Source organism: Hetaerina americana, unplaced genomic scaffold, assembly GCF_022747635.1.
Source record: "Hetaerina americana unplaced genomic scaffold, ioHetAmer1.1.p SCAF_5, whole genome shotgun sequence".
In the NCBI taxonomy this organism is placed as follows: domain Eukaryota; kingdom Metazoa; phylum Arthropoda; class Insecta; order Odonata; family Calopterygidae; genus Hetaerina; species Hetaerina americana.
This window is the reverse complement of record NW_027287095.1, coordinates 25,881,598-25,907,826: the sequence shown is the minus strand read 5'-3', so window position 1 is coordinate 25,907,826 and position 26,229 is coordinate 25,881,598. Positions and strand designations below refer to the sequence as shown.

The following is a 26,229-nucleotide window of genomic DNA, read 5'->3' as shown; positions in this document are numbered from 1 at the left end:
CCCAGGGTCGAGCCGTGACCGGAGCGACGTTGGCCACGACCAGAACTCTGGTGATGTGCGGTACCCAACCGGTGCTGGACACATTTCGCCCATGGTTGAAAAGTTTTTTTTTGCTGAATGACTGTGCTATCATCGATAATTTCAACCTCACTATCGATAGTTTCTTACAATACATAATATTCCATTGCTAGTTAAAATCTTCCACCTAATATCTGTAGAACTAGCCTTCCTTTCTATGTTTATTTATATGATGATATGGGATGAGATCGATTTCTGAAAGAATGGGATTAGAATCAACATTAATAAAACAAAAGTTATGCGATTATCCAGACAGAAAAAGGCTAACCTTAACATTAAAATAGAAGGTTGCTAGAGTACAGAACTGCAACATATCTCGGAAGTGTTTTGGACCAAAATGGTAAAATTAGATGGAAGGAAAGGAGAAGAATTACGCTAGGCAAAGAGGCTTTCACTAGGCGGAGGGTTTTGATGACAGGGACATTGTTTAAAGATGTTAAGAAAAGGCTCTTCAAAACTTTGATATGGAGAATAGTTATGTACGGCGCAAATATATGTTCACTAAAGAAGGAGGATAGACGTGAAATTGGTGGCTTTTTAAAAGTGGGTGTGAAGATGGACGGAGAAGGTGAAATTGACCGATACCGAACAAATGGGGTAGAACTAGTATAGTGGGCGAGGAGAGGGAATTGTTGGGAGAAATCTTATGGAATAAGGAAAAATGGATGAAGGGCATATATATATATATATATATATATATATATATATATATATATATATATATATATATATATATATATATATATATATAAATGCAAGAACCATTGTTTAATGTACTCCTAAAAATTCGTTACTAAGTTTTCACTTAGCTAAGTAATTAAGAATCGTTTTCGGTTTTAGGGTGATCATCCAACTTTAACTACACTCAATTCTTATTCGATTTTCAATGAGAATATTTCATTTCTGTTTTTGCTTGCTTAACTTGTCTGATGTAATGGCACTCGTAACCTATTATTTTCGCGCGCAAACCCCGCAACTGTCAGCCATTGGCTATTGCTCTGACACCGACATGTGGTAGTGCGAACATATTCGGCGTATATGACCAAAGGTCTTAATTTTCCACTATCGAGCTTTAAGGCCTTGAAGTCGGAAGGAATTGAAATTGACGGGTTTTGGTTAATCTTTAAAAATATATTTGCAAAACACTGTCCACGTGAACCCAGGCGCTTTTCTTGGATTTCTGAATTAGCAACGGTTACGGGTATACATATCCTTTGCTTAAGCACAGCTCACTAACGGTCTTCGTTTGTGTGTATGCATTTTGTTGTCTAACAAATGATATCGATAATCTCTCATTTCAACCTGATGTTATAGTTAAAACTACATGTTGCGGTGTGACAGTCAGAATTCTCTGGATGAAAGCTCGCAGAAGCAATCTTCGCATCATGAAAAGAAAGATAAACCAATTTACAGTAATAGACGGCATACGATCAAGGCTTTTGAGGTGATGCAGACAATGCGTAAGTGAGTATAAAACTGTTCATCCCTGAATTATGCCGGTAATGTGGCTGTTTATAGTCGGCCAATGCAAGAGCATGTCCATTGACATCTAATTTTATTTTCTTGTCTCTAGGCAAAAATTATTATGTGATGTGACGCTCGTTGCTGGGAACCAAGAGGTTCCTGCTCACAAAATGGTATTAGCTGCATGTAGTCCATATTTCTTTGCAATGTTTACTAGTTTTGAAGAAAGCAAGAGGGACAGAATCTTGTTAAAAGAATTTGACCCTGAAGCTCTAGAGTTATTAGTAGAATACATCTATTCTTCAGAAATCACTGTTACGGAGGACAATGTTCAGGTATGTTAACAATTGAAGTAATGTCGGCTTTTTAATCCCTCTAATTGGATATGGATCTGCGATGGATCACAATTCCATACTAAGCTTATTTGCATAAGTTCGTTATCTTCCATGTTGACATTATGATATGATGCAAGGTACAAGTATATTTTGTTCTGATTGAAGCATTTTTTAAATAGATTTTGTTGCCTGCTGCGAACCACCTTCAGCTGACAGATGTCCGGGATGCATGCTGTGATTTCCTTGAAACACAACTCCATCCTACAAACTGCTTAGGAATCAGAGCCTTTGCAGATCTTCACGACTGCCATGACCTGTTCATTCAATCTGAGAGCTACCTAGAGCGCCATTTTCAGTGTGTTTATCTTTTGGCTTGAATGTACTTTATTACAAATCATGTCGTTTGAGCAATGAGTGTTCACGAGCGTGCTTTAAACTGTATTTTGCCACTTTTCTTTTTAGGCAGGTGGTGGAATGCGAAGAGTTCTTGGCATTGCCTGCGTCTCAGGTTTTGAAACTTGTATCAAGTGACAGGCTTGTGATATCATCGGAGGAAACTGTAATTCATTCTAAATCGTGCCGAAAATTTTTATCTTTAGTTAGGCCATTTTTGAATTTTTACTATACTTGGCTAAATATTTCAGGTGTTCGAAGGTGTTATGTCCTGGGTCTTTCATGATGATAGCCGTCGTCAGCATTTGGCTGAGTTAATTGAGCATGTTCGTTTGCCGCTCCTATCATATAGATATCTTATACAAAGGGTTAGCAGAGATCCTCTCTTTGATGCAGATCTCAGATGTAAGTTCCTAATTTTACTTTTTAGTATTATTTCATGTCATTTATTTATTTAGATATTAGGATGAACTATAATCTGTGTATTTATTGGAATGTGTTCTCTGATAAAAGGCTAACGGAGTTGCTGGAAGCATGGAATTGCATGATCCATAACTCTTTTTTTTCTTTTTTGGAACATTTCTGCATGTTTCTGGTGAAGATTTGGTTATGAAGAAGTGATCATGAAAGTCAAATATGTGTAATTTTTGTAAACGTTGTTGTTGAAAGTTTATTATGGTGTTCAGAGATCTATATTTTTACTTGTTTAACTTTTTCCTGTGCAAATAAGTGTTTAATATAATAATGTAGAGTAAATTTTTTCACTCAATTCAAATGTTGTTGCAAGACATTTTTTCTCTCTTTTATGTGGTTTATAATTACACATTTTAGGTAAGACTTACTTAATTGAAGCTTTGGCATACCAGTTGTTAAGAGCTAAGGGTGACAAAGAGATACCATTTGAAATTCGGAATACTCTTCCACGTCAACTAAGTGGATTACCAAAGGTAGTGTGGCAGGTCCTTGTGAAGTAAGCATTAATTTATTTTTTTCAAAATTGCTAATAGCATAAAATTATTGCAGATAATGCTAGTGATTGGTGGTCAAGCTCCCAAGGCTATTAGAAGCGTTGAGTGCTATGATTTCAAAGAAGAAAGGTGGTACAGGGTTGCTGAAATGCCCGCCAGGCGATGCAGGTAAGAAATTTAGATGGACTCTTATTGTACACTAAGCTCGGTCTATTGTCTTTTGGGTGTTGAATAGCTTTACCAGCAGTCATGTTGGCCCTACTACAAAGCACACTAGTTTCCATTACATTTGCTTTATTGTGTATTTTAATGCTCGCATAACATCCAATTGTTTTAAAACAATACACCATCTTTTTCTTTTCGTTTGATATTCATTGTTAGTTTGGGTGAGAGGCAGACAGACTACATGTGTTGTGGTAGGAAATTGAAAGACTGTCCATAATACACACATGGCTTAAACTGCACTTGCTGGTTAAAGAGGTATAAAGATCCTCATGCTCATTACCTTTGTTGTCAGGTGACAGCGAAAAGTGCATCATTTCAAACATGCCACTTAGAAAGTTGGCTGACTTATTGGTAATTAGTGTGAGGTGTTATCAATTCCATTCTTTTAGGCCATGGGGCAAGCTTGAGATTGATGAAATTTTCAGGGAATTCATTAAATCTAGAAAGTAAATGGAAACAAGCCCAGAGCACCTGTTAATTGGATAGTCCCCATTATTGCAAATGTTCACTTTTAATGCCCACTATTTTGAGGCATGTTGGTCCAGTGGGTAGAGCGCTGAGCTACTGACCAAACTTTGTTTAAATTTTGGGAGATGCCAAGGCAAACATCCAGCTTCAAGCTGTGCAAATTTCTTGGGCATTAGACCATAAGCCCACTCTTTTGTTTGTAGTACATTTGCTCTATGAGGTTTTGTTTTAAGTGTACAGGCTCTTGTTTGACCAATTAATGTTTTAATAACTTCATTCATTTTTTAATAAGTTAGATATTCAATACGACCAGATGTCACTCAAAATAAATTTTCAACTAGTTGAAACCAAACAAGTAATTATCAGTGTCAGGAGATTAATATTGTATCTTAACCTCTCAGAAATACTTAATGCAGGCTTTTAACTCATTTATGTTTGAACATAACTGCAGCAGTGGATCCATATTTTTTTATCAGCATAGGAAAAATACCAAATTACCAATAATAAGATAATGTTAAGCATTAAAACTTTTATTGCATGGTACATGCATGCGTTATTGCAGTATGTAGATGGATGCTTGACAATGAAGTAATGATAAAACTTGACTCTTGGAAAATCGCTTTGTGATTAGTTTTTGTAGAATTGCATTTTGGCTGAATACTTGCCTCAATGCAGCAATTTTAGTTTCAATGATGCTCCAGTCGACTTCTTCATATGAAGTGTGGTGCAAAGTATCACTGGCCTTACATAGTTGTTTTTCCTCCCCTCTCTTACAGCCATCAACATTCCATTGCCAATCAAAATTCTCTTAGTCCACTTTTCTTGCCTTCCTTGGATTTAATGTAACAACCATCGAATCTTATGTCCATATTACTTTGACCACCTTGGTCCAAAACACTTCCAAGAGAGATGAACTGCTCCACTGGTTCTAGTTAATACCTCCAATTTTAACATTTAACGTAGCCTTCCTCCTCCTCCAAAATCTAATAACCCTTATTTGTTTTCATTGACTCTCATCCCATTGTATTGCACTGATTTCCTAATACACAGCAGTAATTGTAATCTTTTGGCATGTTGGGTGACTAAAACTTGATTAGTCACATATCTAATGTATTTTATAAATTTCTCACTGACTTTATTCCTGTCTCAGACTCTTCCCATGCTTCTTTCACTATTTCCTCCACATATACGTTGAAAAGCAAGTGTGATAATGGGCTTCACTGCTACCTAACATTCCCCAGTCCCTATCTCTGCCCACCCGCCATACCTGAAAAGTCAGGGATATGTACAGGTTGCAGATACAGTCTCCTATCCCTCTATTACACTCAAGCAAACAGGAACCTCCTGTGGTATACTATATTTCTAAGTGACCTCATTACTGCTCTCACATCAAACGTACCTCTATCCTTCCTGAATCCTAATTGATCATCCAAAATTTACCATCTTCCTATTCCTGTATTGATGATCTCAAGTACCACCATAGCAGTGTGCAAAATTAAATTTACTATCTTTCCTCATGTACATACACCTGCCTTTCTCTTTTTCTGTATAGCGATTATTATGGATCTGGTGAAGTCTTCCAGCCAAGTTTCTCCCTCATAAATGATTGGAATTAGCCCGTAAAAACTCTCCCCTTCACATTTCCTGTAAACCCTTAAGTAGCTCTATGGGGATGCTACCTATTCTCATGACATTGTTTGATTTCTGTCCACGAAATGCACTTTCTATCACACAATCAAGTATGAACGGAAGTTACCCCATTTGCATCATTATCTCTTTCTACGCTTAAGCTTGCTGGCATAATATCTGTACTATATATGTAGTTCCTGTGTGTTTTCTCTCCATCTCTCTCAATTTTTCCTTGGTCTCTTTGTAATTTTAATGGAATTTCTTTGATGTTGTCCATTTTCCCACGATTCCTTGTTTTAGATTCTCTCAGGAAATAGTTTGAAAGAAGTCATTTTTTCAAAATTCAGGTGGTGGCATTTTTTTTAAACATTCTAGAATGTATAGGCAAATTGATAATCTTGGTTAAGAATGATGTACTTTTTAGTTGTGAGGTCAGTGCAGGACCTGGCCAACTTGCTGCCTAATCCTGGGTCAATACTCCATGTACTACAAATTCTTCATTTTTCCTTTTAGTTTACAATGGAATTCCATCATGCCCAAATTTGTTTTACTCGTTTAAAATTTTATCTTAGGAATCTTTTAAAACATGCCTGTTTAAGTAATACAGGATTTGCTGCCAATTTGATTGAGTGAAGAATATGTTATATAAATCTGGAATATATTTTTTGAGATATAGGCCATCAGGATTTCTTTGAAGTTCTTTGTGTGCTGTTTTGCTTAAAAATTTTGGCCATGTTACCAAAGTCATTAAGAATGTAACAAGGTAAAGAACCTTATCAGAGCATGTGTTTCTAACATAAGCAGCTAATTATACTTTTCATGGAATATTTTTATTTTATAAATTACCCCTAATTATAGCTTCTATATCAATAGCAATATCACCGAATAGCAGACTTTTTCAAACTTAAAATATTTTAATGCTTGAAGGGTATCACCTTGTGAATAGAATATGTTCTTTAATAAGTGATTTATGAAGTCCTGTTCAGTGACAGCTAATTTGTGGTTTGATTTGACTTGAAGGGAGTGTATTATACATTGCTCATGAAGGTGTGCTTTTGTGTAAAACCAGTTCTCCTAGATTAACCGAACATCATTTGGTCATTAGAACAGGTGTATCAGTACTTGATGGACAGGTGTATGCTGTAGGTGGATTCAATGGTGCTCTAAGGGTGCGCTCTGTGGATAGGTATGATGCAGCTGCTGACAGATGGGTGGCATCCCAGAGCATGATAGCACGGCGTTCAACTGTTGGCGTGGCTGAGTTAGGTGGCTGTATATATGCTGTAAGTTGATTTCTTGTTCATTATTTTATGGTATCCTGGTATCCAATTTCATTTGGTGTGGCATGAATGCTCAGACTTTATTTTGTTTAAATTCATAAATTCTTTTTATAGACCGCTTATGAAAACTGATAGAAATATATTTTACCTTGAACATAGATCCAAAAACAATATTTTTGAAGTTAATTCGCTCTGAAAAGTAGATTGTGTAACTTAATATAAATAGCTATCTCTCTCTCTAAACTGGTCCTCTTCTGACCAAAAATGATTTATTTTAGAGTGTTTTAGCCATTGTGGATTTAAATTACTTTGTATACCTTTGGTATATTTATCTTTTGAATGAAGAAAAAGAAATAAGACAACTCTGTGTGTTAAATCTTTGGTTGAGTATGAGAAGGTGTGGGAAAACAAAATTTGTCACTTGTTACAGGTTGGAGGCTTTGATGGAACATCAGGCTTGAGTTCTGCTGAAATGTATGACTCTCAAACTAAAGAGTGGACCATGATTCCTCCCATGCCAACCAGGAGGAGCAGTGTTGGTGTTGGTGTCCTCGATGGTCTTCTCTATGCTGTGAGTGTTTGTAATCACACCACTAACGCCCAACGTTTTTGCTAAGCTTCCCCTTCACTTCTCCCCTCGCCCCTCTTTGCAAGGGTCATTTTCTTGACCGTGCAATTCCCCCTCCCCTTCATTACATAACCTATCTTTTCAAACTCCTCAACTATCAACTTAGTCTACTGGCCCCCCGTCCCTTTGACCCACCCCAACACCCCCTCCCTCTACATTTTACACAATATATACTTCGGATTGCCCTTACCCTTTCTCACTTCGACTGTTGTTGTTGTGATGATTCACCTTCATTACACTGAAGAGGGCTACTTTGTGGCGGAAATATGCGTATTCGTATTCACCTTTCTTATCCCTTTCCTTTTTACCTTTTACCCCATCCTTGACTTGTGGTTTTAGCCAGCTAATCTCATTTGTACTTTGTTTAGAAAGGTGAACTTTACGGGTAGTGGAGTTTTTCATTCATTCAATTCTTTCGAATGATTGAAAAAGTTTAGAGAATTGCTGGAAAAACTGTTTCGACTTACAAGGAGACATTGTTGAAAAATGAATTTGAGAAATAATATCTTGTATACTAGGGTAAGGGGAAAAGTTCTTGCCTTGATGATGAAAGACTGCAATTGCCAGTTAAAAAAGATTTTATTTTTCTACATAATCACCCTTGGCTTCAACATACTTGGTCCAGAGTTCCTCCAAACATCAGTTTTCATTCCCAGAAGTGAGAGTCCGGAAGGCTGTGAAAATATCCTTCTACAGCCCGCTCAAGTTCTTCATTGGATGCGAAGCGCTTCCCAGAAACGGATTTCTTCAAGTTTGGGAACAGATGGAAGTCTGAGGGTGATAAATCAGGAGAAAAGGGGGGATGGAGAAGCAAATTGTACCCCAAATCCCGTAGTTTTCCCACCGCCAACGCACCATTGTGAGCAGGTGCGTTGCCCTGGTGAAATAAGATTTTTTTCTTCTTCAAGCCAGGCCTCATCTCACAAATTTTGGCATCCAGTTGTTCAAGAAGTTTGGAGTAATATTCGCCTGTAACTGTTTTACCTTTTCATGGTTATCAATTAATAGCATCCCTTTTGCATCCCAAAATACACTGGCCAAGACCTTTCTGGCAGATGCTATCTACTTTGCTTTCTTTGTTACTGAACCACCGACTTCCATCCTTTGCCTCGACTGCTGTTTGGTTTCTGACATGTAGTGCTGAACCCATGTCTCATCCAAAGTGACAAATTGCCGCACAAAATAGGTCGATTCCCTCTTGAATTGGTGAAAGTATTGCCGCAAAAATCATTTGCGCATTTGCTTTTGATCGGCATTCAGCAAATGCAGCACCCACCTTGTGCAGAGCTTTCACATCCCTAATTCTTTGAGCAAGATGTTTTGCTCCCTTTCTTCTGATATCCCCACTGCCATAGCTATCTTACTCACCTTCACTCACCTATCATTTAACATGATATTATGCACCTTTCACCATCATCTTTGAGGGATGTTCAACCAAATTTAAATTCAGCTGCCCACTTTTTAATGGTTGATATTAAAGGAGCAGGGTCCCCTTTATGTTTGACAACTTAGGATGAATTTCACTAGGGGTAATCCATCCAAAACGAAAGAATTTTATGAATACACTAAATTCAAGTTTTTCCATTTCAACAAAAAACATCTACTGCGACAAAATGTGTGAACTTGAGAACAAGTTGAAACTTGTCTTATGAACAAATGACACTTGCACCCAGGTAGGAATCAAATTTTAGCTAATTAGAACGCCATCTCTGTGTCAGGCCGAGAACTTTTTCACCTTACACTCTTATTGGTAAGGTAGGCTTATCAGACTGCCCATGTATGTGCATTACTTCAAAGAGCTAACCTACTCTAGCCCTAATCCAGCATAAAGTACGAGGTCTGTTCAAAAAGTATCGCATTTTTGTTTTTTCAAAAATTATTTATTTAATCATGAATATCTATTTTGTCCCCTTCATAGTAATCCCCATTAGATATTATGTACTTGTGCCAATGTTTTTTCCAATCCTTGGAGCACTTCAAAAAATAATTTTTTGTGATCTTGTTCAGCTGCTCCTTCGATGCAGTCTCTTTATCTCATCAATCGTAGCGTAGCGCCTCCTTTGCATGGGCCTCTTTAGTTTCAAGATCAAGAAAAAGCCAGTGGAGGCCAGATCTGGGGAATGCGGTGGCTGCGGCATCATTAGTGTGTTGTTTTTGGCCAAAAATTTGCACACGAGTAGCGATGTGTGAGCAAGGAAATTGTCATGGTGAAAAGGCCAATTTTGTTCTTCCACAAATCCAGGCATTTGTGGTGGATTGCTTCGCCAAAATATTGCATAACTTGCAGGTAATTTTTCTTATTTACCGTTCTACCCTGTGGCAAGAACTCATGATCTGCCACGTCCCTGCAATCGTAGAAAGCTGTAGCAAAACTTTCACATTTGATCGAACTTTGGCTCAATCTTTGCTCGTGCCGCAGCTTCAATTGGGATGATTGAGCTTTAGTTTCCATGTCATAACCATAAACCCATGATTCGTCACCAGTTATGACCCGCTGGAGCAAATCATCGCAGAGAAAGTCGAACAACTTATTAGCAATGTTAATGTGTTGCTGTTTTTGGTCAAAATTGAGCAATTTTGGTGCAAATTTTGCGGAAAACCGTGTCATGCGCAAATCATCGGTAAAAATCGAATGGCACGAGCCAATCGATATGTTTAGGTCCTCAGCAACTTCTCTAACGGTGATTCGAGGATTGGCCAATACTATTTTCTTTACTACATGAATGTTTTTGTCTGTTGTTGACTTGCCCGGGCATCTGGCACGCTCTTCGTCATTCACATCTTCTCTGAGAATATTTTGTTCCACCGATAAATGTTGCTTCTGTCCTTGGTAGCTTCTCCATATGCCACAGTCAACATTCGGAATGCGCCCGCACACTTAATTTCGTTTTTCACACAAAGTTCGATACAGATTCTTTGATCCAATTTGTTGGAACAGGCAAAAATCGAAGACAAGCCAAAACATGTCCAAGCAAAACAGCTGTCAACAATTTACTGAACATTCCAAATGACTGGCTTTTCGGCATAAGTGAGAGACATGAGTACCAACAAAATGCCCCAAAAAAGTCAAATATATGTAACCTGCAAAAATTCAAACAGACCTCGTATATGGATGGCTGAGATCCTAAATTATAATAAATTTTATTTTTTTCCTGTATCTGCTGTTGTAATTGGATCCAAATTCTATTTTACAATATTTGTTATTGTGAATCTTTCTGTTGTGCTGCAATTTTTCTGTTAACAAATTCAAATGTTTCGCAATAAGATGATAAAAAATAATTTTAATTTAATTGATAATTAAGTTATTCTTAAATATTCAGCCCTTATTTTGCTTGGTCAATGTTCACATATCACAATTTCCATGATCACCATTGTGACAATGGTGACCTTGACCAAATATGTTACATTAAGGTTGAGAAATGCTAGTGTAAAATAAGCTCTGACATTTCTTTGGAGACTTCATGTCAACCAATTTACTAGATCACTCTTGTCAAAATGGTGATCAGGGAAATTGGTCATGATCGTAACCATGAGGTCTACTAAATATTTTCAGAGCTTATTTTATACAGCATTTCTTTCATTTTTTGTGTCATATTTGACCAAGGTTAGGGTCAACATTAGAACTCTTCAAAGCAGAAGTTTTTCTAATTGACTCTAAGTGATTCATAAATGAATAATTAGCCAATTGAATAGTTTTTACATGGCATATAATCCATTCTTAATTACATACATGTATATACTGTCTAGTTGTGAAAATTTGAGATTCAATGAGAGCATTTACTTTTGGATTCATAAAGTTAATGGGTTGGACCAAAAGAATATAGGGCAGTCCTCTCATGATATATGAGTAGATAAGATTTACAGCTTTATTTTTCTTGGGCCAACTCTACAAATAAGAGACACCTTTATTTATTTTGTAATATAGTAGTATAAATTGAGAGAAGTTCAAATTGAATGAACTCCTTATGGTCCTGCTAAGCCTGTCAGTTCTGGCTTGACAGCAGGTGCCACATAAAAAAATATATCACCGAATGTTGCAAGTTCTACTGCTATGTTGTGTCATGTTTTGTTCTAAATCCCTTGTCCCTCTCTCGTAACCACTAGTCTTTTATTTTCCTTTTCACTTCATTTATTGCCTCTAATTGCCTTAAATCCTAAAGTTTTTCATTAAAGATTAGGGGCACAGTCACCTCCAATCAAAAATTCTTTTACCTTAATTTGTATAATGTTTTTTGTTGTAAACTTCCTTGTGTGTCAAGTATTTTATGTTTGTTATTAAAATAGTTTCCTATTATAATGCCATCTATAGAGCTTGTTAATTGGTAGAATTCCCAATTGTTGACAGATATTCTTCTATCTAGAATATTTACATTCTTTGATTTAGCGTCTGAAATTCTTTTTGAAACGATTTGAAAGGAAAAAAAGGATTTTTCTCTATTTATTTTTGAATATATTCATTTTTATAGGACCACTGGATCCTCTCACTGTTATCCATGTCTTAAAGTACTCTAAATCAGTGCAAAATACACTACCTTGATCACATTCAAACTGAAAACACCATTAATGTAGGTAACTTGAAAAGGATGTAATTTAATTTATTATTTATTTTTGCAATATGTTCACCAAAGGTAATATTTTGATCAATGAATACCCCAGGTAATTATATTTTTTTACTTGTTCCAGCATGGATCAATTACAGTTATGGGTGGGGCAGTATAGGCAGTTATGTGAATGGATCTGTAATTTAAAAGCTATGATATCAGAGGTTTTGTGTTTCACAAACATTTCTTTGGATTGTTTTTCAATGATAACTAGATTATTACCTTGTATCCATTTACTGATACTATTTTAGTCCTGTTTCATATCCTGATTAAAAGGAAGAATTTAAATAAAGATAACTGTCTTAGCAAATGTACTGTGAAAACTACCGGGTCCTGATAGTCAGATGACAGGCCCTATACTATTCTAAATGACAGGCACTATAGGGTCCACTTAATGTCTCATCCAACAGATATTATACTCACTTTATGTGCTATTTATGAAGTACCTCATTTAGGGATCAGGATACCACTGAGAAAAATACTTTGCCTACAGGTTTTGAACCTAGGCCCCCTTAGGCAAACCTAGGCAAAGTTTCTTTTTCTACCCTCATCTATGCCCCCTTGTTGGAAAGCCAGTATATTTAGTCATCTCACCATCCAGATCCCTGGATCTGGTCATGCATACCTCTTTAGGTGTCCCAAGTTTTGTTGTTAAGAATTTCTAAATGTTTCTGTAAAAAAAATCATTTCTGAAGGAAAATCTTAGCATTTCATTGTACTGGGATATAGTTTTTTTGGGAGTCATGACATATAAGCAAAAACTTCATCTTTGTAAAAAAATGAACTATATACCTCAAATCAGATTAGACTGGTTCCTTTTACTTAATTTATATCTACCTTTAAATATTGAAATTCTCATGAGTGATTGTTTTTCTAGGTTGGAGGTTATGATGGAGCTTCACGCCAGTGTCTTAGTTCAGTTATACGGTATAATCCTGAGAAGCAGATTTGGACCCGTGTTGCAGACATGTCAACCTGTCGTAGTGGTGCTGGTTGGTGAACTTTTTCATTTAAATTTCCTTGATTATAATGTTTGCCTGTAGTAATGGAGTTGGTAATGGGTATGGTAATTTGATATTTAGAGTGTTGGGCTTCTTAGTGGCGATTCCTGAGTGATGCCTCTGCCGGTGATCAACTCGTGCTGTGCTTTAAACTTACTCACATCACCAACTTGTAGATGACTTTTTTTATTGATTAAAGTATAAATATTCAACATTATGATGTTGTCATAATACAGTGTAACCCCACTTAATGAGCACCTTGGACAGCGAGTAATTTGCATCATGAGCAAAAGTATTAGTCCTGAAATGATTCGCAATGCAAATTGTGCAATGAATTGTGCAATGTTTAATAATATTCTGTGCATAGTTTTAAAATTGAAGCTGAAAAAAAATCTATTAGAAGAAAGCCATAAGAATAAAAATAAATAATAGCAGTAGGAATGAAAAGTAAAATCATTGGGAATTGGAAACAAGGTCTCATACCTTGTTTCCATTTTCAATGATTTTACTTTTACTTTACTTACAACGGTCGACATCAACGATTGTCCTTTTCTTCAAGAACGCAGTCAAGAGATAGATACTTAAAATAAGGTGACAAGTATTTAAGCAATGGTTACGCATTCTCTATGATGTACAAAGGTTGCTTCTCATATGCATTAATGAAAAGCAATTACAATGCAAAACCATTGACTAGAATATAATTTGTGAGAAAGAAAAAGTGATTTTTGCTGACCTTGTTAATAAGATGTTAGGATGATCAAAGGCTGTACAAGTATTTAAGTTCATGGTTCGAGAAGTTAATGAAAAGCCATCAGAAGTTCTGAGGCATGGTGAAGCAGTAAACTCTGAGTCCAAGGCAGTAAAGAATTTCATCATTGACTTCAAAAAGCTCATAGATTCTGAGGGTTACCTGTTTCAACAGGTTTTTTTGACGAGATGGTTCTCTTTGTGAAGATGAGGCTGAAGTAAGCCTACATATATTTGTGCACGTACAGGAAAAGAGAATGCATTACCTGAACATAAGGCAATGGATAGGCCGTCTCACGCTCTTGTTTTGCACAAATGGGATTGGCAATTTGAAAATCAAACCCCTGTATGTTTACCATTGAGAAACTCCATTACCCAAATAAGGCAGTGGTGATGTAGGTCTTAAATTTATTTAATGATCATTCTGAGTTCCATTTTTACCAAATTTTGAAGTGTTGGCAAAAAAAAGTCTCTTGACAGCTTTCTAGTAAAAAGAAATTACGTACCTAATAAATAATTAACAATTTATTTTGATTCTTTTTTGCTTTGACAAATTGAGTTTGCATGCCTAGTTGCTTCATTCCGAAATAGAAGAAAAGGTGAATATGATCCTTGGATCCTAAACAATGTATACATAATTTTCGTTGAATAAACCTTTTCGTTAATATTTTTTCATCATGGAATGCATTATTTTAGTTTAGATTAATTTATATGAAAAATTTGCTTAAATAAATGAGTGTTTGGCTTTACAAGAAAGATTGCGGAACAGATTATGCTTGTATTATGAGCATAATCTATATTCCAGTTTAGTTTTAGATTTTGTAAGTCTCTAAAATCTCAGGATATTTGAAAATAAAAGAAAGAAAGTAACTTGTTCTGTTTAATAATTCTCTGATTTACCCTCCCATCTGTAATTACTCTATTTTATATAAATAAAAAAAAATAAATCACGTTTACATGTTTGGTAGGTTTTTTATGATTCTTGGAGCAAATGCCATACTGTGTTGTGAATGATCAATGAGGCATGTTGGCAATTTGGCATTTTGGAAAACATTTATGTGTGTTAACTTTGTGTATCAGGTTCGAGCCAATCTTAAGTATGAATTTATTGGAATCTAGGTTTACTTTATTTGCAGGCATTGGTATTTTGGATGGAATATTATATGCTGTTGGTGGTCATGATGGCCCTGATGTCAGGAAGAGTGTTGAGGCTTATGACCCAAAGGCCAATGTGTGGACACCTGTAGCAGATATGGCAGTATGTAGAAGAAATGCTGGTAAGTGACTTTTCTCCATTGTAAAGCATGGGGAATTTAATTGTATTGCATGTCAATAATTGCACCATTTTATGTTGCCTTCATTTATATACATTTCTATGGTTCCTAGTGGTGAAAGAGTTGTATTAATGTAGTGAATTTTCATTTCAAGATAGTTCAAATTCAATTCATACAGATAGTGAGTCGAGGTAGTCCAGGGATTGAGTGTTGGACTACTGACCCAGAGGGCCTGGGTTAGATTCCCGGGCAAGCCTCTCTGGGCACCTGCAGCTCCACCCAAGCTTTGTGATTTTTTGGGTATCAGGTCTTCCTGATACCCGAAACCTACCAAATCTACCATCACCTACCAAACCGACCTTCGGGTTGATTACTGTGTTTATGATTTTTTACTGATAATACAGTTATATTATTGAATTATCCTAGTTTTTAAATTTTATCATTGTGCACAATCTACCATATAAGATGCTACCAGATAAGTGCTCTACATCCACCTTTACTACCACTTTTGGATTTCTGCCAACAATCCCCTCTCATCCACCACCATGACCTCATGCGTTATTCTTTCTGTCCTTGTCGCCTTATCCATTCTTGCCCACACCAACATTTCAAAAGTCTCCAATCTATACCTGTTTTGAAGCTAGCTATGCACTCCATGTAAAAGTTTTAACGAATCTTTTCTCAACGTCATTACTCAATATACCTGTCATTCCCTCTATATGAAAATTTCTTTGCCTAATGTAATTATTCTTATTGTATCTGTGCTACTGTGACTATCTTGGTCCAAAACACTGCTGTGATAGGTAAGCTACTCCTCCTGCTCTAGTTTTTGGCCTTCTATTATAACATGTAACATAGACTCTCTCTTCCTCAAACACCTCATAACCTTTGTTTTGTTTACACTAATTCTCATCTTATACCTATTGCACTGATATTCTAATGTACTCAGGAATGCTTGTCCCTTGGCTGACTGGCCAACTAAAGGTTGATCATCCAAAAACCTTGCTGATTTTATTATATTGAAATGCCTTTCATATTTTTACAGGTGTTGTTTCACTTAACAGTATACTGTACGTGGTTGGTGGGGACAATGGCTCGACAAGCTTAGGTTCTGTTGAGTGTTATAATCCAAAGACTAATACGTGGACCATGCTTCCAACACAGATGAGTATTGGTCGCAGCTATGCTGGTGTTGCAATAATAGACAAACCTAAATGATGTGCTGTTGTTGGACACCGTTGTTATTATTCAATTGATGTTGTGACAAAAGAGTATGGGGTATATTTGCAAATGAATTCTTGTCTTTTCCCTGTCACGAATGAGAAGCTCGATGGTTGGTCATATTTGAACCCAGCTGATGTTGATGGATTGCAAAAATGATTGGCATGTATGGTATATATGTGATAGACATGATAGAATTCAAATTCTTATCAGGTCATTGCAAATATATTCCCATAATATTAATTTTACCTACTGTGAATTATGTGTTAACCTATGTTCCCTCTTGTGCCCGGTGTCTGCCACACCTAAAAATTGTGAACCTTATTGATTAGCCAAAAATATCAGGGTAGTTTGAAAAGTCTGTGTTAAGTTGGAGAGTGGCACTGCCAGTGCATATTAAAAGTTATTTATGGTTAGTAGCATTTCTTGATAGTCCATACCCCAAGTTTCAGCCTGGTGGGTCTCTTCATACCCTTTCATTTGAGTTGAGCTAGCCGAATGATTTTCGAGAAATGGACAGGAGAGTATCTTTTATGTAGGTTAAATATTATTTTATGAAAGGCAGATCACCTCAGGAGACTGAAAAGAAATTTGATAAGCATTGTGGTAAATCTGCACCTTTGGTTAGAATTGTTTATAAGTAGTTCCAAGTTTTGTAGTCAATGCAAGGGACAATGAATGTTCTGGATGCCTTGTTGAGGTCACAACTGCATAAATTATTGATGAAATCCATGATATGGTGATAGATGATAGAAGAGTAAAGGTGTATGAGATTGCCAGTGCTTTTGGCTTCTTAAGTGAATGATTACATAATATTTTGCATCAAAATTTGGAAATGAGAAAGTTATCTGCAAGATGGGTGCTTTAGTTCCTCATAGTTTACCAAAAACAAAACATTTGAAATGCTCCAAGGTTAGTTTGTAGCTGTTTCAGCAAAATCCACTGGACCAAAAGACATGATTTTATATGCCCCACCTAAGTCAGTTCTGAAGCCATTTAAGGACATAATTTCATCACTTTGGACAAAACAGGGATACACCCCTACATGCCTGGAACCAAGGAACAATCCAAACAGTGGGTTTCAAGTGGAAAGTGCACTGAAGAATTGAGAAATTGTTCCTTCAGCTGTGAAGGTCATGTTAACTGTTTTTTGGGGTTTGCAAGGTATGATCTTCATTGACTACATGTATTTGGAAAAGGGTTAAATTATGAGAGGCACATACCATTGTTAAACCATTTGAAAACCAAACTGCCAGAATAATGTTTACAATTGGCCTATAAAACGTCCTTTCCCATCATGACAATGAGCTAGCATTTCTCCTTCACCTTCCTCTGCAGTTGTAGCTGCAAAATTGATGGATTTTGGATTCCAATTAGTTTCCCATTTTGCCCAGTTGGAACAGTTGCATTATTTGGAAGTGATCAACAAACTGAAGATGAATGGGATGAAACGTTTGAGCTTCAAAGGAGACTATGTTGAAAAAAGAAGTGGTTTATCCTGAAAAATTAGGTAGTTTTAATATTTGTATTGAGTTTTCAAACCACCCTTTCATTGGGAATTTCATGAAATTCAGAACTAGTCCTAAAATATTATTTAATGAATACAGTCCAATCAATTAACAGTTACTCATCAAATTTTAATTCCTGAAAAGGAAAAGAAAACTCATTCACGGACATTCCTGTTGTTATAAAGTCTACCAAAACTGCTTTATTTTTAAAATCTTGTTTACATGTGTTCAAATTGTATAGCTAATGCCAGCAGTATCCCCCTTGAGCAATTTATATGCTGATAATTTGTGAACAACATTACTCATCCCCATCACACATAGGCACAGAAGTGGGGGAAATGTAGAAAATTACACCAGGAAAATCAGGAATTTTTTCCAGAAATAATGGCAGACACCATGCTTTATTGTGTTTATTCAATCATTTTCCAGTCAATGGAAGATTCATATATGGAGCTATTGTTAGATCTCATAGATGATGTGATATAATGTTCTCAATGTTAAACATAGAAAGGCATAGATGATGTCATTCTTCAGATTTTGTGAGGAAAGCTTTTCTCTTTTAAAAATCATATTGTTGTGTATTTTAAAAACTGGTGTATTTTTGGTACTTAATATATAGTGTTAATATGTTGGTATTTGAAAATTTGGCCACTTTTCATCCTAGTGTCATTTTAATTAATATTTTTTTGGAACAAATATTATTCCTAAGTACTTAAAGATTTGATTTGGACTTTATATTGACTTGATAAATAAAGTTTAAAATTCTTAAAAACTTGTTTTCTGTTGGTTACGTATTGTTTACCTTAGCAAAGTATTCTATTCTGTTTCTACTGGCCTTGATGATTATTCTGATCACTCCATTCTGCTACTTATTCACAATTTATGCACCATTTGTTTGTTGGGGGGAAACGATTTTGTTGAATACCGGAGACAATGGTGAAGATGCTTTGGAAGAAGCAATTTAATGACTTTTCCAAACTACTGGGTTCTCTTTTACCTTCTATTTTTTGGGCGAGTTAACTGTTTAGAGATTAGTTCTTTATATTTTTCAGCTAGGAGTGACATAACCTTTGAAGTCTTAATGATTTTCTAACCTTAGCATAGTACCATCTAGGTTCTGTTTTATCTAAGAGGGTCATCCGGAAAGTAGTACCCGTTCGTGCCGCATGAAGTGCTGACGACGCGAGTAGCCGCTGGACGAGGTCAGATAGCTTCAGTGGCTTGTCTGCCTTCTCTGAGCCAAGTTGCGTGACGCTAGCATTGCCTGTGTTGTTTCTGTGATTGTTTACAATGTTTAAAAAAATTGAGAACGCCGCCAGTTGTGAAGTGAGGGCAGTGATTAAATTCCTCAATGCAAGAAACGTTCGCCCATGTGATATTCATCGCCAATTAAAGGAGGTGTATGGAGACAATGTAATGGACGAGTCGTCTGTTCGGCGGTGGTGTCGCAACTTCAACATGGGGAGGGGGAACACACACGACGATGAGCGTTCGGGGAGACTGTCTGTCATTACAGACCAACTGGTGAGCTCAGTTGACGAATTCGTGAGGAACGATCGGCGCGTCACAATTGATGACATCTGTGAGCATTTTCCCAATGTTTCTCGAACAATTGTTCATGAAATTGTTAAACACCATCTGCATTATGCAAAAATTTGTGCAAGATGGGTCCCTCGCGTATCTCAATGAGCTGGCGGCGAAGGACTATGCAGCAGGAATACAGAAACTTGTCACACGTTATGACAAATGCCTTAATTTGCTTGGAGATTATGTTGAGAAGTAGTTTAAAGTATCCTCTTTCAAATAAATTTTTTTATGTTTGTTAATATTTACTTTTGTGTCTTTATTTCACGAACGGGTACTACTTTCCGGATGACCCTCGTATTATTAATTTACTTGGAATGAACCTGTTGACTCCTGAGCATGTAATTTCAATGAAGGGACTCCACATCAGCTCGGTAACACACACTTTAAACATTTAATAGCCTCCTTTGTTGAACAAATAAATTTTCCATTTTGGCTTCTTGATTAAGACCTCATTCAGTGAAAACTTGAAATTTTACTGCTGTGTTCACTAATTCCTTTAATAATTTCTATAGTTAAGACTTTTTTAGGTACGTTCGTTGCTAATAAATCAAGAATATTATTGCCTCTAGTTGGTGAAGTTACAAGAGCTCAGCGTAAAGGAATGTAATAGTGCCTTGCAGGTATCTTTATTTTCCCCCCTGTTTTTTATACAATAGTGTTCCAATCAATAGATGGGATAATTAAATCTCCATTAATTAAAATGTTACCATTGTTGTTTTGGAATGGGAAACTTATGATTTGCTGGTCTGGTCCTTGTATTGAATTATCTTTGTCATACGACGGCTGGTAAATTGTGCATAAATAGATTCTTTGGATTCAGCACTTTTAATCGAACATGAGATACTTTCCAAACCATTATCTAGAATAACTTAACAAGGTAAGGTTATGCTAAGGCGAGAGATTTTAATGGAAATAAAATCACCCACCTGATTCTGTCTACTCTCGTCATTTCTGTTTACAGGAAAGGATTTAAGGCAAATTTCACTGCCGGCTTTTGATGATTATTAAATTTCATAAAATCAATTTTAAATGATTAAATTAATAATAATTAAATAATTCACTTTGAATAAGGTTGCTGCGACCTTATTCAAAGTGAATTATTTAATAAAATTTTCCCTGCATTATTGGAAGTCACAATAATATTCTGCGACTTAGTTTTTTAAACTTCAGCAATTAATACCAATTCAGATAATGCTTCCTTGGAAATACACTTGTTTTTAACTTTTTACAAGGATCGTTTTCTTATTAATACTATATGCCTTATAAAATTATCCATCCAATGCTATGTGATTCATGTTAAATGAACAATTGCTAGCACTGACCCTCACTTCATTTAAAGTTAAATAATTTGGCAAACAAGATTTTAGAAACCCCTTATTTGACCTACACTTTAAAAAAAAGCCCTGCAGTGCTCGAATATCCTATCCACTGCACACCTGGCGGCTTCAGATGTGTAGTGAAAACCAGAATTGTTCAGGGGTTTCCTACACGATTTGATCCCCGGCTTAAGGCCGGCGAAGGACACCCTGATATCATTGCAGAAACTGCAACCTGTGATTAATGCCTTCCAATCAGCTCTAAACCAGAAGTCCACGATCAATCCTCGGAACAAGGCTGCAGATAAAGAGTGTCACATCAACTCCCAAGATGCCACCCACATGCTTCACTTCCAAGATCAATTCCTTGATGGAATCCAGAATCTCTTTGATATATGATCCACAGCATCTTTGATGCTAACATGAGCCACGACCCGCGGGTGAACCACTGAGATTGGCTTGCCCAGGAATCAAATCCCAGACCTCCGGTTAGTAGTCCAGCGCTCTACCCCCTGGACTACCGTGACCCACTTTGTTGCCAATTTAATATATATATTTATATACATACATATATGTATATATAAACACATATGTATGCATATATATATATAGAAATATGAGGGTCATCCGGAAAGTAGTACCCGTTCGTGCCGCATGAAGTGCTGACGACGCGAGTAGCCGCTGGACGAGGTCAGATAGCTTCAGTGGCTTGTCTGCCTTCTCTGAGCCAAGTTGCGTGACGCTAGCATTGCCTGTGTTGTTTCTGTGATTGTTTACAATGTTTAAAAAAATTGAGAACGCCGCCAGTTGTGAAGTGAGGGCAGTGATTAAATTCCTCAATGCAAGAAACGTTCGCCCATGTGATATTCATCGCCAATTAAAGGAGGTGTATGGAGACAATGTAATGGACGAGTCGTCTGTTCGGCGGTGGTGTCGCAACTTCAACATGGGGAGGGGGAACACACACGACGATGAGCGTTCGGGGAGACTGTCTGTCATTACAGACCAACTGGTGAGCTCAGTTGACGAATTCGTGAGGAACGATCGGCGCGTCACAATTGATGACATCTGTGAGCATTTTCCCAATGTTTCTCGAACAATTGTTCATGAAATTGTTAAACACCATCTGCATTATGCAAAAATTTGTGCAAGATGGGTCCCTCGCGTATCTCAATGAGCTGGCGGCGAAGGACTATGCAGCAGGAATACAGAAACTTGTCACACGTTATGACAAATGCCTTAATTTGCTTGGAGATTATGTTGAGAAGTAGTTTAAAGTATCCTCTTTCAAATAAATTTTTTTATGTTTGTTAATATTTACTTTTGTGTCTTTATTTCACGAACGGGTACTACTTTCCGGATGACCCTCGTATTTATACATATGTACACACATATATACCTATATATATACATATGTGTGTGTGTGTGTGTGTATATATATATATATATAGTAACACACAATATAGAAACACAAAAAAAGAACACTCATACGTTATTTCTTGATATTTCGACGGAAACAATCCGTCTTCATCTGAAGATATAGAAGTAATTCTTCTATTTTTTAATTCTTCTAATTCTTCTCATAACTTCTATATCTTCAGATGAAGACGGATTGTTTCCGTCGAAATATCAAGAAATAATGTGTGAGTGTTCTTCTTTTTTTGTGTTTCTATATTGTGTGTTACTGTGTATTGTACTATTCGGAACTTCCGTGTTACGTCTACGAAAGCATATATATATATATATATACATATATATATATATTTATTTATTTATTTGGGATACATTGCTGTTAGGCGATAAGCCGGGTGGCAATGACATGATATAACAAACAGTAGTCATTCTTAAAACATATCACAGTGTCATTAAATAGTCGCCATTAAATAGTGTCATTAAATAATCCCATCATGTATACCTTTTGCATTCACGCCAAAATGATTTAATGCTTTTGGGTAAGGGCTTAAAGAGCTCTAAAAAGATCAGGCAGCTGGTTCCACTCTTTGATTCCCATATTTAGGAACGAAAACTTGGCGGTGTTTGTCCTTTGGGGCATGTATTTGATTTTAAGCGGGTGATCATTCCTGCCGAGATAACATGGCTTATTTACACTCTCTTTCAGTTCTTTCCAGCCTCCGTCAGCTTTCAATATTTTAAAAATGGCACACAGTCTATTCAGCTTCCGTCTGTTCTTTAGTGACCCCCATCCTAGTGAGCCTAGCATGTCACTTACACTGTCGGTCTGCCTATGTCGCCCTAAAACGTACCTGGCAGCCTTCCTTTGCACTGCTTCTAATTTTTTCACATGCCCTATTTCAAAGGGATCCCATACTGTGGTCGCATATTCGACAATAGGCCTTACAATTGTTTTGTAGGCCAATTCTTTAGTTGATTTAGTGCTTCCTTTGAGGCTCCGCATGACCCAGTGGAGCGATTTAAAGGCCTTGCCTACCACATAATCTGTGTGAAGTCCCCACCCTGTCTTTACTTAGGTGTACCCCTAGATATTTACAATTATCTTTTGTTACAATCGTTTCTCCCATTATTTTATATACCCTTCCCTCACCTGCCTTCCTTTTGGTGAATGAGATGTGGATAGTTTTTGCAATGTTTATCTCCATTTTGTTGATTTTGATCCAATTAGCCACGTTATCTATGTCACCCTGCAGAACGTCGCGATCACTGCTGCTGCTGATTTCCCTATAGAGTATACAGTCATCAGCGAACAATCGTATTTTGAAATTGACACATTCCGCAAGGTCATTCACGTAACAAAGAAACAGAGGAGGACCAAGCACGCTACCCTGAGGTACTCCGGATGTGACGCGGGTTTCTTCTGAGATTTTGTGCCCAACACGAACCTGCTGGGTTCTATCTTGTAGGAAGGCCTTCGTCCATAGTAGTACTCTTTTATCAATATTTAGTTTTCCAATTTTATCTAACAATCTGTCATGGGGAACCCTTTTGAGAAGTCGAGTATAACTGCATCTATTTCTTTACCTTTGTCTAAGCAGTCTGATATTTCCTGGCAGAGTCCAAGTAGTTGGGTTTCGCATGAGTACCCTTTGCGAAAGCCATGTTGGTATTTAAATAGCCAGTCCTTATCCTCCCAGAGGTCACGTAGATATTTTGCGACCTTCTTCTCCATTAGTTTACAGGTTACAGACGTTAGGCTAATCAGGCGATAGTTCTCTACACTGCTATTGGTCCCACCCTTAAAAATTGGTATTACATAAGCCTTCCTCCAATCATCGGGGATTTGATGATTATTTAACGTAATGTTAAAAATGGTGCGCAGATACGGTATCATTGCCTCTGACCCTAATTTGAGTGCGTCTCCAGAGATGTTGTCAGGGCCAATCGATTTGTTGACTTTAAGCTTTTTTACTTTGTCCATAACTTCGCGGTCACAGATCTTCATATACTTAGGAATAACAATATTACTCTTTGAAGGTGTGATGACTAGTTCACCCGGACATAATACGTTCTCCCCTTCACAAACATGAAAAACACGTGGGGGGAGGTTTCCACTGAAATCCTTGCTAAACACACTTCCATACCACTTGTTGAGCTCATTTGCTTTCCCTTCATCATCTGTTATAATGTCCCCCCCTTGGGTTTGGATCACGCCTACCTTCGCCTGGCTGTTTTTTCGTCTTCTTAAGTATTTGTAAAATTTATTTGTATCGTTTTTAGTGAGAATGTTCACTAAGTATTCTTCTTTTGCTACCCTCTTTTCCCTATTCAGTTCTTTTACTATCGATTTACTATATATTTGCACAGATATGGGTTCCCATACTTGATCATAGAGTGACTCCTCCTAGCCTTTCTCTTTAGTTTTTTTATTGCGCAGTTATAGTACTCGGGGTCGGTGTTACTTTTGAGAGTCATTTTTGGAACGAATTTTTCCAGCCCTTCGTTGACAATGTCTTTGAAACTGTTCCAGATGTCGTTTACAGTTCCCCCTGTACAAGCCCAGTCCTGAAAACGTTCCTTCAACAAGGTACGAAACCCATTGCTATCTCCTTTGCTGTATCTCCACACCGAATTTCTTACTACCCTATTCTCGGGTACCCGGAATTCCCATTGAATATTGATACATACCGCTGAGTGGTCGCTTATACCAGGAATTACCTCTCCTTCCGAGAACATATTGTATGGTCTAGCTAGAAACACATCAAGGATGTTCCCCTCCCTTGTGGGCTTGTTTACAACTTGGGTAAAACCCTCTCTTTGAATGAGACGATTAGCGAGCTCTTGGGCTTTGCCACCTCTTGCCGTGGGGCCACTCCAATGAACGTTGGGGAGGTTAAGGTCCCCCGCTATTAGGGTTCGACTACCTGGGTTTTCCGCGCACGAGGCGGCAAGGGCCTCTATTACCTGGAGGCCATCGGTGGGTTTTCTATAAACGGCAATGATGTTTAAGAAGTTTTTGTTATTCTCGCTTAATAATTTTACGCAGATCATTTCATGGTCCTTATCGGACCATTCTAGTACATTACGAAGGCCTTCCTTAACGCAGATAAAAACACCCCCTCCTCTCGTATCTCGGTCTCGGCGGCGGTCTATATATATATATATATCCCTCCCCGAACTATAGCCTTGACATGGTGGAAGGGCTTGTGCGTTCCGATGACCCCTAGAGCTGTGCTGGCGGGAGTAATAATAATTGCTCCTGGTAGGGTCACCCATGCCAGATAGGTTGAAGATTAGGAGCCAGACGAAAGGTAGTCCACGCAGTGTCTGTTCTTCAGTGAGGCGGCTGCAATGGCGTCTGACCCCAGTCGGGTGGCCAATAAGTGATTGTGTCACGTTAAAAACACTATTGGGGAAGGCAACAGGAAACCACCTCAATTATCATTCCCAAGATTTATATGATGGACAATCCAGAGATTTTGAGTCCTGGCAACTATGGGGCTCGGCCTGATCGGCCATGCCCGGCAGTGGGAGAGGCAAAGCTTCCGTGGTCATCATCCCACGAAACCCTTGCAAGGGTAAACCAGCAGCAGCAGGACAGAAGACGCAGGAGAAGAAGACCAAATTAGTTAGAATAGGAATGTGGAATGTTAGGACAATGATGAGGGCAGGGAAATTGGAGAATGTTAAGCGAGAGATGGAAAGGGGAAATATAGATATTTTAGGTCTATGTGAGGTGAGATGGAAGGATAGCGGGGATTACTGGAGTGATAATTATAGAATAATATACAGCGGCGGGGACGAGAGCCAACGAGGGGTTGCCATAGTATTAAATGAAGAGGTAGGAAGAAGCATAGTCAACATAGAGCAGGTAACGGATAGATTATTACTAATAGAGATAAAAGTAGAACCGACGAACTTGGTTATTATTCAGGTATACATGCCACCGAGCAACCATAAGGAAGAAGAGGTCGATATGATATACGATCAGAGGACATAATCTCGTGTGTTCCTGCAGGGAAACATTTGATAGTAATTGGGGATTGAAATGCGACGGTAGGTGAAGGAAGAGATGGTGATGAGGTCGGGGACT

General features: G+C 37.4%; 1 protein-coding gene across 2 annotated transcripts; it reads left to right on the top strand.

Annotated features, from left to right (window-relative positions):
- The first annotated feature begins 1,105 nt into the window (after positions 1-1,105).
- Positions 1,106-19,018, top strand: LOC139693968 (ring canal kelch homolog). 2 transcript variants are annotated; one of them, XM_071592335.1, is made up of 13 exons: positions 1,106-1,279; positions 1,393-1,542; positions 1,652-1,877; positions 2,057-2,232; positions 2,340-2,436; positions 2,522-2,675; positions 3,102-3,217; positions 3,294-3,406; positions 6,666-6,843; positions 7,271-7,411; positions 12,947-13,061; positions 14,954-15,094; positions 16,137-19,018. In XM_071592335.1, the coding sequence occupies exons 2-13, from the start codon at positions 1,403-1,405 to the stop codon at positions 16,307-16,309; spliced, it is 1,770 nt and encodes a 589-aa protein (XP_071448436.1). In that variant the 5' UTR covers positions 1,106-1,279; positions 1,393-1,402; the 3' UTR covers positions 16,310-19,018. The 2 variants fall into 2 exon arrangements, with proteins under 2 accessions (XP_071448436.1, XP_071448437.1); XM_071592336.1 differs by lacking the exon at positions 1,106-1,279 and having other exon boundaries at positions 1,432-1,538.
- The last annotated feature ends 7,211 nt before the right edge of the window (positions 19,019-26,229 follow it).